The sequence below is a fragment of the Chiloscyllium punctatum genome, chromosome 40, assembly GCF_047496795.1.
Source record: "Chiloscyllium punctatum isolate Juve2018m chromosome 40, sChiPun1.3, whole genome shotgun sequence".
In the NCBI taxonomy this organism is placed as follows: Eukaryota; Metazoa; Chordata; class Chondrichthyes; order Orectolobiformes; family Hemiscylliidae; genus Chiloscyllium; species Chiloscyllium punctatum.
The window spans coordinates 9,699,376-9,712,507 of NC_092778.1; the positions used below are offsets into that span (position 1 = coordinate 9,699,376).

A 13,132-nucleotide genomic window follows, 5' to 3' on the forward strand; every position below is an offset into this window, starting at 1 on the left:
CTACTGTACTCACTCTATACCCATTACTGGGTCACCAGACTAATGCCATTTACAAGTTCACTGATGACACCACCATAGTTGGTCAAATCTCAGATGACGATGAAACAGACTATAGGCGGAATGTGAAAGACCTGAAAAAATGGTGCACTGAGAACAACCTAGCTCTCAATGCCAGCAAAACCAAGGAACTCATTATTGACTTTCAGCGGGATGTTACTCATTCCCCCCTAAACATTAACAGCACAGAGGTGGAACAAGTGTGAGAGTGTCAAGCTCCTCGGAGTGGTCATCCACAACAAGCTTTCTTGGATTCTTCATATGGACGCACTGGTTACAAAGGCCCAACAATGGCTCTTCTTCCTCAGGCAGCTGAGGAAATTTGGCATGACAGTGAATACCCTTGCCAACTTTTACAGGTGCGCCATTGAGAGCATTCTGTCTGGATGTATCACTATCTGGTATGGCAACTGTACCATTCAAGATCGGAGACAGTTACAGAGAGTGGTGAACTCGGCCCGGACAATCACAAAGGCCAACCTCCCATCTGTAGAATCCATCTACCAGGCCCTCTGTCAAGGAAACGCCACTAGCATTCTCAAAGATCCATCCCACCCTGGCAAAGTTTTTCTAAAACCTCTACCATCAGGGAGAAGGTACAGAAGTCTGAACACACACACCAGCCTGTTTTGTAACAGTTTCTACCCTACTGTTGTTAGAATACTAAATGGACTCACAAACTCTTAATATTCGCCTGGACCTGTGTTTTTGTTTTTGTAGTTGTTTACCTATTATTTACTTATCTATGTTACTTAACTATGTGACCTGCTTGTATTGCTCACAAGACAAAGTTTTTCATTGTGCCTCGGTACACGTGACAATAAATTCAATTCAATTCAATTCAATACTTTGGACTATTTTACCAGATTGCAGATGTTCCAGAAATGCAAGTTTTTGTTCAAATAGTTTTGCTTTAAAATTATGATTTGTTGTTTAATCCAACTTAAGAAGATTCAAATACAACAGCTAATATGCTGAAAAAGAATTTAACCTCCCTACTGTCCAATTTGGTTTTAGTAGCTAGATCTCCTTCATTTAACACCAAAAACTTTAGTTGAGCAACAAAGGAAATTGCACAATAACTTGGAGGTCTCACTTATTCTATTATTTCCTAACACAAAGCTTTATACCGTATATGTCGACACTATTTTGCTCAAAATATTACATCAGTGATTGCACAATTCCATGTTTTATTCATGGCCAGTGTCTTCACCAATCCAATAATCATAGCATTGCTTGTTAACTTCATTTACTCTGCAGTGGCTTTACTCACCTAAGTCTGAGGTTATTCTGAGGATTTCCAAAGGGTATCTTTACACATTGGCTGTCCTTCCTATTCTGTAACATTTTTAAATGACAAAGAATGACAAAATCATGTCTATAATACTTGTTAAATACCATATCATAAGCATGTTAACAAAACTGAAACCCTTGGATCAAAGGGATACAGGAGACATATATTGCATGTAATTGATTCAAGGACAGAAGGCTTTTGAAATGGTGAAAACTATGTTGTAGTATCCCTTGTGATAGTAATGAGATTAAACTTGCAGGGAAATTTAGTGATGTCCTAAATTTGGATATGGACAATATATGGCTTCTGTGAAACAAATTACAATTACCTAGATTGTAGGGCCTTTCTGTTTTCTAGGTAAAACAGCAGGCAAATTGAAACACAGGAGCACCGCAAAATAAATTAAGTTAAAGGAGCTCACATTATCTCATGGTGAATGACAAGCAGAGAACACTTATAAATTTAGTCGCTCATAGGAGCTTAGGTGATCCCACATGCTTTATAGCCGCTGAAGGACTTTTGAAGCAGTCAGTGTTGTAAATGTAGGAAAGGCGGCAGCCAGTTTATGCATAGCAAGCTCCTACAATTAAAAAAATGTGATCACAACTGGATAATTTAGAAAACAAAAAGCACATTAAGTGTAAATGGAAGGATAAGTGGTATCTTGGACATCAGGGAATATTTCCCTGCTCTCCTTCAAAACAATGCCATGGGAGTATTCAGGTGCACCTCGGCCTGGGCAGTCAAGGCCTCAGTTTAAAATCTCATTGATTTTTCTTTTGACACAGTCTAATGCAAAGTTAATGAATAAAATTAGGATAGATAAACAGTAAAAAAATTTAAATCTTTGCTTTTAATTGAGTGGCTTTGAAATATTTATCCTGTTGTACAGAATTAGTACTGTATTACAATTACAAAGCTGCTTCTGAAATCTGAGTAGCTTAATTACTATAATTCTTCTCTTTGCAGTAGTGCCACAATAATAACATATGAACATAAAGACCAGAGAAAGTGAAACTTCCCTGGAGCTACTAACAGGCTACTGATAGTCAAAGAAAAACACACATGGTCCTCTTTTATAATAGGAAAAGTAACATGTATATAAGAATATAAATGTGTGTCATACTGGATAGTGAGTTAGGTATGATCCACTACTTCAATGGGCAGCTATTTAAATTAGTCATTTTCTAATTATATAAGTGGATTCAGTGACAATATCATTGACTTATCCACTGGAATCCAGCTTGAGGACATGCAAAGCACTGCGGACTAAGTTCCATTCACTCAGCAACCCCTGCTTACTGACCTACCTATATTGTCTCTTGATGAAACACCCTAATTTGAAAGATTTATTCTTGTTTTCAAATGTTCATGTATCCGCAATTTCCTACAGTCAATCAATACTCTGAAATCTTGTTTGGGGGAAGTAGAAAGACAAAGGGGGACAAAGAAAGGTCACATGAACTAAAAGAAATTCAAAACACTGCAGATACTCAAAATCTAAAGCGAAAGTTGAAAATGCTCAGCAGGTCAGGAAGCTTCAGCAGAATGAGAAAAAGAGTGAATGAATCAGCTCTATGACCTTTGACAGAACCCAGATTATGAGCACTGCCTGAACACAGTAAGGTTCAAAATGCTGGCTGGGTAAAATTAGAGTTAGGTATTCAGGTTATAAACAAGGAAGCACTTTTATTGAAAAAGGTCATGGAAATCTGGAATCCTTTCCTCCAAAAATCAGTAAATTCTGGAAGTCAGTTAAAATGTTCAAGACTGAGACTGACAGATCCTCATGGGAAAAGAGCTTCACAAACATTACCCCTAAATGGCCTAATCCTAACATTAAGGTTACACTTACTTTGTTTTGGACTCTTCCACCAAAAGAATTTGCTTCTCTCTAACTTCCTATCACCTCCTTTAATCATCTTGAACCACCTCAATTAGATCAGCCTTTAATCTTCCTCAAATGAATACAGTCTCATCTATCGAACCTGTCCTCACGATGTCATGCTTTTCGCCATAATTTAGTTTGAATGATGGAACAGTGCATTGCTGGCTGCCCCTTCTAACCTGACTCTACTGCTGCCTTGATTAAATAGCCATTGAATGTGATGTAGATATCGCCTGCGCCACTGTAAATAGCGTTTTCCCTGTTCTCCTGGTAAAGGCGCACCCATACCTCATCATTCTCACTTAGATCCAGCATCACACTCTGACTCTGCATGATGCTGCGGTCACTGGGTTGAGCATACAAGATCACCACCTCCTCATCATTGTGCATGAGGTGAAGGTAGGTTTCCTTAAAGTTCCAGGTGTGTACGTTGAGGTTGAAGAAGTAAACCCCTGGTATGTAGCAGTAGAACCTGCCAGTGAACATGTTGAAATGGTGGTGGAGGTTGACAAACTCTGTGTCAAAGATCAACTGAGGTTGAAGCTCTTTGCTCTGGATCCCCTTCCTGCGACCAACCGAGAATGCTGCATAATGTTGCTTGCAGTTATGACCCGGAATGCCTGCTTGTCCTTTGTCCCCCTTGATGCCAGTAAGACCAATGGAACCATTGGGACCTGCTTTTCCTATTTTGCCTGGCATTCCTCTCTCCCCCTTCTCTCCTTTGGAGCCTGTATAAAGAGAATAATGTTCAATTTGCGTTAGCATTTTTTTTCAGGAGATGTGAATATTACATGGAATTACATTGAACCATAGCAGGGAAACAGACCAGCTAGTCCATACTGGTTTTCATGCTCTGCAACGTGCTCCTGCCACTATATTTAATTGTGACTTACCAGATCAGCTACGTGTGCTGACCCCAGACTGGAAGTAGAGAAAAGCCTATCCTCACCATCTGAAAATTGGACAACAAATCTCATCCAAAGTTTTCCCTGGATTGCACAATTTGATCCAGGATGCTGGAAAGTCATTGAAGTTCTGAAGGGTTTTGGTCATGAGGAGAGCTTGGATAAACTCGAATTGTTTTCACTAGAAAGACAGAGGTTGAGGGGCGACCTGATAAAGGTCTACAAAATTATGAGAGGCATAGATAGGACGGACAGTCAGAGGATTTTTTTCCCCAGGGTGGAAAGGTCAACGACAAGAGGGCACAGGTTCAAGGTGAGAGGGGAAAGGTTTAGGGGAGAAGTGTAGGGAAAGCTTTTCACACAGAGGGTGGTGGATGTCTGGAATGCACTGCCAATGGCGGTGGTGGAAGCAGGCATATCTTGATACACACATGAACAGAAGGTAAACAGAGTGACAGAAACCACGTGTGGGCAATAAGAGGCAGATCTAAAGAAAGATTAGGAATTGATGAAGGTTTTGTGGGCCAAAGGGCCTGTGACAATGTGTATTGTTCTCCAATAGCCACAACCATCTCCTTTTGTGCTGGGTATGACTCCAACCAGTAGAGTGTTTAGCTTCTGATTTCCGATGCCCTTGGTTTTGTGAGGCCACACTTGGTCACATGCTGCCATGAAGTGACAATAACTGGAATTCAACTGTTTGGTTCATATTTTGACCTAAGCTGAAATGAAGCTAGAACCAAAAACAACAGTAGAACCCAAACCAGGCCTCAGCTGAGCAAGCTGTTGCTTTTAAAGTACTACTTGATAGTGCAGTTGAAGACCACTTTCCACCACTTTGCTGTTGACTGAGAGTAGACTGATGGGTCAGTTCTCAAAAGGTGTGGTTCTGGAAAAGCACAGCCTGATAACATTCCTGATGAAGTTATTTTACTCGAAAACTTTCCTGCTCCTCTGATGCTGCTTGACCAGCTCTGGTTTTCCAGGACCACACTTTCTGACTCTGATCTCCAGCATCTGCAGTCCTCACTTTCTTCTGGATGGTTCAGTCATTAATAGGAATGGATTTGACCTAATTTTTATTCACAGGACACACCTGGGTAATTTTCCACATTGATCTCGGTGTAGTAGCTTCACTGAACAACCAGGGTATGGAGGGCTAATTCTGGATCTAAAGTCTTCAGGAGCACAACCTCAATGTTGTCAAGGCTTAAGGCCTTTTCTTTATCCAGTTTTTTCAGCTTTATTGTTTGATATCAACATGAAGCAAATCAAATTGTTTGAAGATTGGTGTCTGTGATGTTGTGGACAGGAGGAGGAGGCAGAAGTGGATATTTCATCAGCTCTTCTGACTGAAGATGGTTGTAAAGGCTTCAGCATTGTCTTATTTTTATACGGATGTGCTGAGCTACCCCATGGAGAATGTATATTGTGTGGAGCCTCCTCCTTGGTTTAACTATTTCATTGTTCATGACTATTCACAGATGAATGCAGCAGGATTGCAGGCATTGATCTGACCTGTTGGTTGTGAGTTTGCTAAATTCTGTTGCATACTGCTTTCACTGATGAACATACGTGTAGCTCTATGTTGTAACTTAATCAGGTTGGCACCTCATTTTTTGATACGCATGGTATTCCTCCTAGCATGTTCTTCTTTACAGAGTTTTATAAAATCATGAGGGGCATAGATGAGGTGAATAGCCAAGAGTAGGGGAGTCCAAAACTAGAGGACGTCAGCTTAAGTTGAGAGGGAAAAGGTTTAAAAGGAACCTGAGAGGCAACTTTTTCAACCCAGGGGTGGTGGGTGTAGGGAATGAACTGCCAGAGGAAGTGGTAGAGGCAGGTACAATGACAACATTTAAAAGACATTTGGGCAGGTTCAGAAGTAGGAAAGGTTTAAAAGAATATGGACCAAATGCAGGCAAACAGAACTAGTTAAGTTTGGATACCTGGTTGGCACGGAGTTGGACCAAAGGGTCTGTTTCCGTGTTGTATGGTTCTATGTCTCCATGACTCATTGAAACAGGGTTGATCACTTCAATGGTAATGGTAGTGTGGGGGTTACGGTAGGTCAGGATGCTACTGCTGCTGAGGGTGATCCTCCTGGATGCCCAGTTTTGAGCTTCCAGCTCTGTTATAAATCTTTCTCATTTCCTCTGGTGGCAATGTCAGACAACACAATGTATGATATTCTCAAACTGAAGGTGGGGCTTTGACCCCACAAGGACTGAGCTGTGGTCACTCTGATCAATGCTTTCATGGAATCATATGGTTGTGGTACAGCAGGAAAATAAGGTATGGAACTGTTGGGGAATGGAGAATGGGTGTGTTGTTAATTGCATTTACTGCTTTTGTACTCAAATAATTCAGTCACAGACAATCTGGGCAGAAAGTGTTGTCCAGATGATCTCTGACTTCCTCCTCCTCGCCCTGCTTATCTTCCTGCCGCTGCCATATACTCGGTATGGGGTGGCAAGCTCTTTGTCCTCGTGATAGTGAGGTTGTGCAGTATGAAATTGACCACCAAGTGTCTTGACCCAGGTTCTACTGTGCACTGTGGGACTCCATCAAATTCAGACAGCAGAGGCACATCACAGATCTGTTTTACTTCAGATTATGTGCCACCCCAAGTTCGGGTGCATTCTGCGCTCGAGTCACACGTCCTCAAAGGATTGCTCTTGTCTCCCAAGTAGCCACCCTCTGGTTTGTGGTGCTGATTCAAATATGGGTGCCACAGAATGTGACTAGCAAGATGCTGAACACTACCCTGTTCGTCAGTGCAGACCTACCCAGTGTATGTCAAGAGAATGGAATCCCTTTCAGTCACAATACTTTTCAGAGTTGACAAGTGGAGCACTCAGGGTGATGTGCATTCAGTAAATGGTATCACGTGCTGTGAAGCAGCCTGCAATCCTCACAGAGCCGTTGTTCTTTCCACTCCCTCTGTCTGCTAAGAGAGCAGAGATCGATTCAGCTGACTTGGATTATGAGGTTTTAAATGATATTCCTTAAGCAACAGTGAAGGAAATCTGGAAGACACTGTAAATCACAAGAATGAAGGGCTTATGCCCGAAACGTCGATTCCTCTGCTCCTCAGATGCTGCCTGACCGGCTGTGCTTTTCCAGCACCACACTCTGCCCTTGTCTTCTGGCTGGTAGCAATTGGAGATTTGAGCCCTCCAGTGGCATGCAAAGAGGGAGATGGAGGGTCTATTGGGGACGAGGGAAAAATGTGATGGAAGGAGAACAGCCAAGATGGAGGACTGATTTGGAATGTAATATTGGGATTGCAGCACAGTGTGGTTTGTGAGGAATTTCAGATTACAGTGATGTAGTAGAAATGGCAGAAACTGGATCATCTACAATAAGGTGAGTACTAAACTAATAGGGCCTACATCCTAGGATTTTAAAGGAAGTGTCTGTTGCGCTAGTGAATACATTGGTTAAATCCTTCTGAATGTTTTTGGATTCTGGAAAGATCTCAGCAGACTCACTGTGAGGCAGAAATGAATTAGAAAGTGGAAAACTAACACTAACATTAGCCTAGGCCTCTTGGCAGATACATGGAACTTATGGGTGTCACTGGCTAGGCCAGTATTTGTTGCCCATCCCTGATTGCCCAGAGGGCAGCTAAGAATTACCCACATGGAGTCACATTTCGGCCAAACTGGTAAATTTCCTTCCTTTTAAAAGGTATTACTGAACCACACGGATTTTTACAACAATTCCATAGCAGTTGCATGGTCGTCATTAGTTTTTCTTTGGTTCCAGAATTTAATTGAATTCCAATTTAACTGTCTGTGGCAGTGGGATTTGAACCCACATTCCCAGAACATCGGTCAGCAGTCTGGATTACTCGTCGAGTTCTGTTACCACTAAGCCACCACCTTCTCTCTCGCGCTCTCTCTCTCTCGCTCTCTCTCACTTCCCCCCCCGCCCCCAACCATGATTTAGAGGTTGTAGCAGGATGTTTAGAGATCAGCATTGTGATCAGGAAGCATTACCATAACACTACTTCTCCTTCATGAAACTATGTAGTTTTTATTTATTTTTGGACAAAGGATAACCTGTAGGTATGGTATACTTGAATTTCTAAAACTCATTCAATAAGGTTCTACATCAAAGGTGACACAAGGTAGAACATATGGTTTGAGGGGAGGGTAACATTGCATGGATAAAGAATTGGTTGTTTAATAGGGCTTTTGGGTTGAATCATAGAATCCTTAGTTCAGATAGACTACCTTTTAGCCTACTGATCCTCCAAACGGCATGCCACCCTATCCTCGTAACACCACATTTACTATTGTTAACTCATCTAACGTGTACGTCGCTGAACATTACAGGGCAATTTAGCATGACCAATCCACCATCTTTGGAGGAGGAAACCCCACCAGCATGGAGACTCTGCAAGTTCCACACAAACAGCTGGAATCGATCCCCTTCCCTGGTGCTGAGGCAGCAGTGCTCGCCACCGTGCTGCCCAGGTTGGTCAGCTGTAACCAGTGGAAGGTCACAGTCATCGGGGTTGGGGGCCTTGACAGGTGACAAATGGCTAATGTCGATGATTTAGATGTGGGATGGAATATACAGTTGCTAAAGATGAAAAGTCATCTAGACTCAATGTTAGCTTGCTCACTCTACATGGATGGTGTGTTTCTCAGTGTGGTCCCCAGCATTTGTCTTAACTGCTAATGATCAAGGTGGATGAGAAAGTATGTCCTCCAGAGGAGGTTGAGTCTTCAAAGGGACCTCAACAGATTAGGTGAGTGGAGAAACTTTTGGCATCTGGAGTATAAGGTGTGAACATTGTATTTTTCTAATGGCAGTGTGTTTCTATAAATGGAATTTGCATGATGAGGTGGTTGAGAGGTTACAGTGATGGGCTGCTAATCCGTCATGTTCGACATGCCTGGGTTCCAATCCAATCCTTGTTAGACTTGATGAAATAGTGACCTTGGCATTCAGGCTTCATGTTTATCCACATCTTGTATGAGTTGGGGAAGCAATGGCTCAGTGGCTTATCGAGAGACACAGGTAATGCTGTGGGGACCCAGGTTCAACTCCTCTGCAGCAGATAGAGGAAGTTGAATTTAATAAAAATCTGGAATTAAGAGTCTAAAGGTGATCATGTTGTAAAAACCCACCTGGCTGATAGTGCCCTTTTTAAGGAATGAAACTGCCCTACCTGGTCTGGCCAAAATGTGACCCCAGATGCAAATGTGGTTGACTTTTGGCTGCTGTCTGGGCAATTGGGGATGCACGATGGATGCTGGCATAGCCAGTGACACCTTCACTCCGACACCTTCACTCCGTGAATGAAAATAAAACATAGATTGCAGAACTCAGGATCTGGGTTTCCTAATACATGTATCTTAAAAGGTTCCTTTGCAGATAACAGCAGATGATTGGGAATGCGATGGGGATGGTTGTTTATTGTAAGGTGACTGGAATATGAAAATAGTGATGTTTTATTGCAACTGTACAGGGCCTTGGTGAGACCACATCTGCACTACGGTGTACAGTTGTGGTCTCCATATTTGAAGAAGGATATTGCATTAGAAGCAGTTGAAAGAAGACTCTCTTGACTCACTCCTGAGATAATGGGCTTATTATGTGACAAAAGGTTGAGCCTGTACAACATAATACAAGATAATGAGAGGCATAGATACAGTGGATAGCCAGAGACTATTTCCCAGGGCAGAAATGATTAATACGAGGGGTCATAGTTTTAAGCTGGTTGGAGGAAGGGCTTTATGCCCAAAACGTCGATTATCCTGCTCCTTGGATGCTGCCTGACCTGCTGCGCTTTTCCAGCAACACATTTTCAGCTCTGATCTCCAGCATCTGCAGTCCTCACTTTCTCCTGGAGGAAAGTATAGAGGGGATGTCAGAGGCAGGTTCTTTACACAGAGAGTTGTGAGAGTATGGAATGCGTTGCCAGCAGCAGTTGTGGAAGCAAGGTCATTGGGGACATTTAAGAGACTGCTGGACATGAATATGGTCACAGAAATTTGAGGGTGCATACATGAGGATTAATGGTCGGCACAACATCGTGGGCTGAAGGGCCTGTTCTGTGCTGTACTGTTCTATGTTCTATGTTCTAACACAGTGTGTTATATAAAGGAAGAAGTATTAAAATTCATGATCATGGTCCTCCTCACTGTTACTACAATGCCACCCTCATCCCACTCTGAGGCTCCAGTTTTAGCTGCAGGTACTGGCAGATTTCATCAGGACAGCTTCACTGAAATGCAGACAGCTCCCTTTGTTGCTCACTGAGATGCAAACTGTCTCTGAATAAACAGGGCTTGTCATTGTGATCAGAGTCTTCTCCCCTTCCTCCATCTCTTCCAGAAACTGGCCTGATCTATCTCCCCATCATGCAGCAGTCACCGGGTAATGCATGTTATGGCATCAATGTCCAGGAACAAATGGCTCGTGCTGAATTGTTGAAGTCAAGACAAAACTCTGTGAGCTTATGCTGCACTGGAGTTCAAGAAACCACCAAGCACAGCTAGAATCATAGTGATAGGCAGTAAAATTCAATCAGTTACAAAAGCCGCTGCTGATCTCTTTAGATAGAGGTTGTTGAAGGGTCCTTCCTGCTGCTGGAAATGTGTTCTTAAGGGACAGCATTAGCTGGAACATTGAGCTCCAAAACGATAGTGGATACCTCACCCGGCACACACTAACACCTTTTCCAAAATAAGACCATAAAGGTGTAGGAGCAGAAGCAGGTCATTTAATCCATTGTGCCTGTTCCACAATTCAGTTAGATCATGTCTCATCTTAGAATCCCCAGCTTCACTTTCCTACTTTTTCCCCTTAGCCCTTGATTTCCTTACCAATTAAAAATCTGTCCTCTCTCTACCAATATATTTATTGATGCACCCTGAACAGCCCTCTGTAGTAAAGAGTTCCACAGATTCACTATCCTCTGAAAAAAGAAATTCCTCCATACCAGGATGTTGCATGGGTTGGGGGGGAAGGTGTTACGAGGAAAGGCTGAGGGGCTGGAAGCCCTTTTCGTTAAGAGAGAAGAAGGTTAAGAGGTGACTTAATAGAGGCATACAAGATGATCAAAGGATTATATAGGGTGGACAGTGAGAGCCTTTTTCCTTGGGTGGTGATGGCTAGCATGAGGGGACATAGCTTTAAATTGAGGGGTGATAGATATAGGACAAATGTCAGAAGTAGGTTCTTTACTCAGAATGCCCTGCCTGCAACAGTAGTGGACTCGCCAACATTAAGGGCATTTAAATGGTCACTGGAAAAAAATATGGATGATAATGGAATAGTGTAGGTTAGATGGGCTTTAGATTGGTTTCACAGGTCGGGGCAACATCAAGTGCCGAAGGGCCTGTACTGCGCTGCAATGTTCAACGTTCTATGTCTCTGTTTTAAATATACAACCCCCTTATCATGAGGTGATGCCTTCTTGCCCTTGACTCTCCCTCAAGGGGAAACAACCTTCCTGCATCTACTCTGTCAGGTCCCCTAAGAATCTTTCAATAAAGTCGTTTCTAATTCTTCTCCAATCCAATACGTACAACCCCAATCTATTTAATTTCGCCTTATAAGACAGCTTGGTATGAGCCAAGTAAACCTTCTTTGGACTGCCTCCAATACCAAATATATCTTTCCACAGATAATGGACCCAAAACTATTCACAGTGTTCCAGCTAAGGTCTGACTATTGCCTAGTGGCTTGTGCAAAATCTCCCCACTTTAATACACCATTCCCTTTGAAATAAAGTCACCATTTCATTTACCTTCCCTATTACCGGCTGAATTTGGATGCTAGCTTTTTATGATTCACTTACAAGGACTTCCAAATCCTCTGTTCCATAGCTTTCCTCAGTCTTTTTCCATTAAATAATGTTCACCTCTTGTATTCTTCCTGTCAAAGTGCACAATCTCACATTCTCCCACGTTACAAAATGGTGACTGGTGTGGCTCACGACACGAGAATGGATGTAGAACAAATGACATTTTGGAGCTAAAATCAGACTTGTTTGCCAAAATACCAGCAGTCAAGAAATTTCTAGCCCTTACCTTTTAGTATAGTCATGTCTATCTTCGGCTTGATCTCAGGAATTGGGTAGGTGGGATGGTCACTTGCCATCCTTTGGCTAGATGACAGTCCGTACAGATACATTGGCTTCTCCAAAGGACCACAGCATCGGACACATGAAGATTGGAGCGTCTGCTTTTTAAAGTGAATTCTTTTGGACGAGGCCATAGCAGCTAGTAAGGAAACAATCAGAGCAATGGAAGCCTTCATTCTGCAAAAGCAGAATAGCCTGTGCAGGGGAAGATACAGAAAATAATCAACATTTACCCCTGGCAATATGCATAAAATAGGATGAGGTGACCAACCCTCCTCGATTGTCCATGCATTTACGACCATTGTATAGCTACAAGCAAAACTCCTTGGAGAAAGATTATAGCTGTATTCAAAAAATGAATCTACAAGGCACAAGTCAGGAGGGTGATGGAATACTCCCCACTGGTCTGGATGAGTGCAGCCTCAACAACACTCAAGAAGCTTGACACCATCCAGGTCAAAGCAACCCACTTGATTGACCCACATCCACCTTGACTAATGTGACCACAGTTGTTCAAGATGAATGCTCAACAGCACTCACATCTCTGGACAACACAATACTTCCTCATACCTGCACTGTTGGACCATAGGGTCTGTTTCAGTGCTTTATCACTCTCTGAGTCTATAGACTGTCAGTCCAGATGCTTGTGCTCAAGTTGATGGAATGGGACTTCAGCCTACATCTTCCAGCTCAGACGAAGAAGCCTGCCAACTAAGCAACGTCTGCCAGCCGTTCTTTGGGATGAAGAGAGGACAATGAAACTTTTCCAGTATCTTTTTTCAGATTAAAAGACTGAAGAGAATCTACAATTAATGTGGTTTGTGCTTGATAGTATAATAAGCTGTTTAAAATAAAATCCATGAGCTTCTTATATGTCAATG

The 13,132-nt window shown here is 42.4% G+C and overlaps 1 protein-coding gene and 1 long non-coding RNA gene across 4 annotated transcripts in view; both read right to left on the reverse strand.

The window, feature by feature from the left end:
* Nucleotides 1-1,395, reverse strand: part of LOC140464754 (uncharacterized) — a 38,417-nt gene extending 37,022 nt beyond the window's left edge. Inside the window, exon 1 of the long non-coding RNA XR_011954976.1 lies at nucleotides 1,331-1,395. This is a non-coding gene — a long non-coding RNA (uncharacterized lncRNA). The remainder of the gene's footprint in view (nucleotides 1-1,330) is intronic.
* A 789-nt stretch (nucleotides 1,396-2,184) lies between these two features.
* Nucleotides 2,185-13,132, reverse strand: part of LOC140464332 (complement C1q tumor necrosis factor-related protein 1-like) — a 52,392-nt gene continuing 41,444 nt past the window's right edge. For all 3 annotated transcript variants that reach the window (XM_072559272.1, XM_072559270.1, XM_072559271.1), the window contains 2 exons: nucleotides 12,199-12,446; nucleotides 2,185-3,967 (listed from right to left, as the gene is read on the reverse strand). In XM_072559272.1, coding sequence (XP_072415373.1) covers nucleotides 3,414-3,967; nucleotides 12,199-12,427 — 783 coding nt within the window. In that variant the 5' untranslated portion in view covers nucleotides 12,428-12,446 and the 3' untranslated portion in view covers nucleotides 2,185-3,413. The remainder of the gene's footprint in view (nucleotides 3,968-12,198; nucleotides 12,447-13,132) is intronic.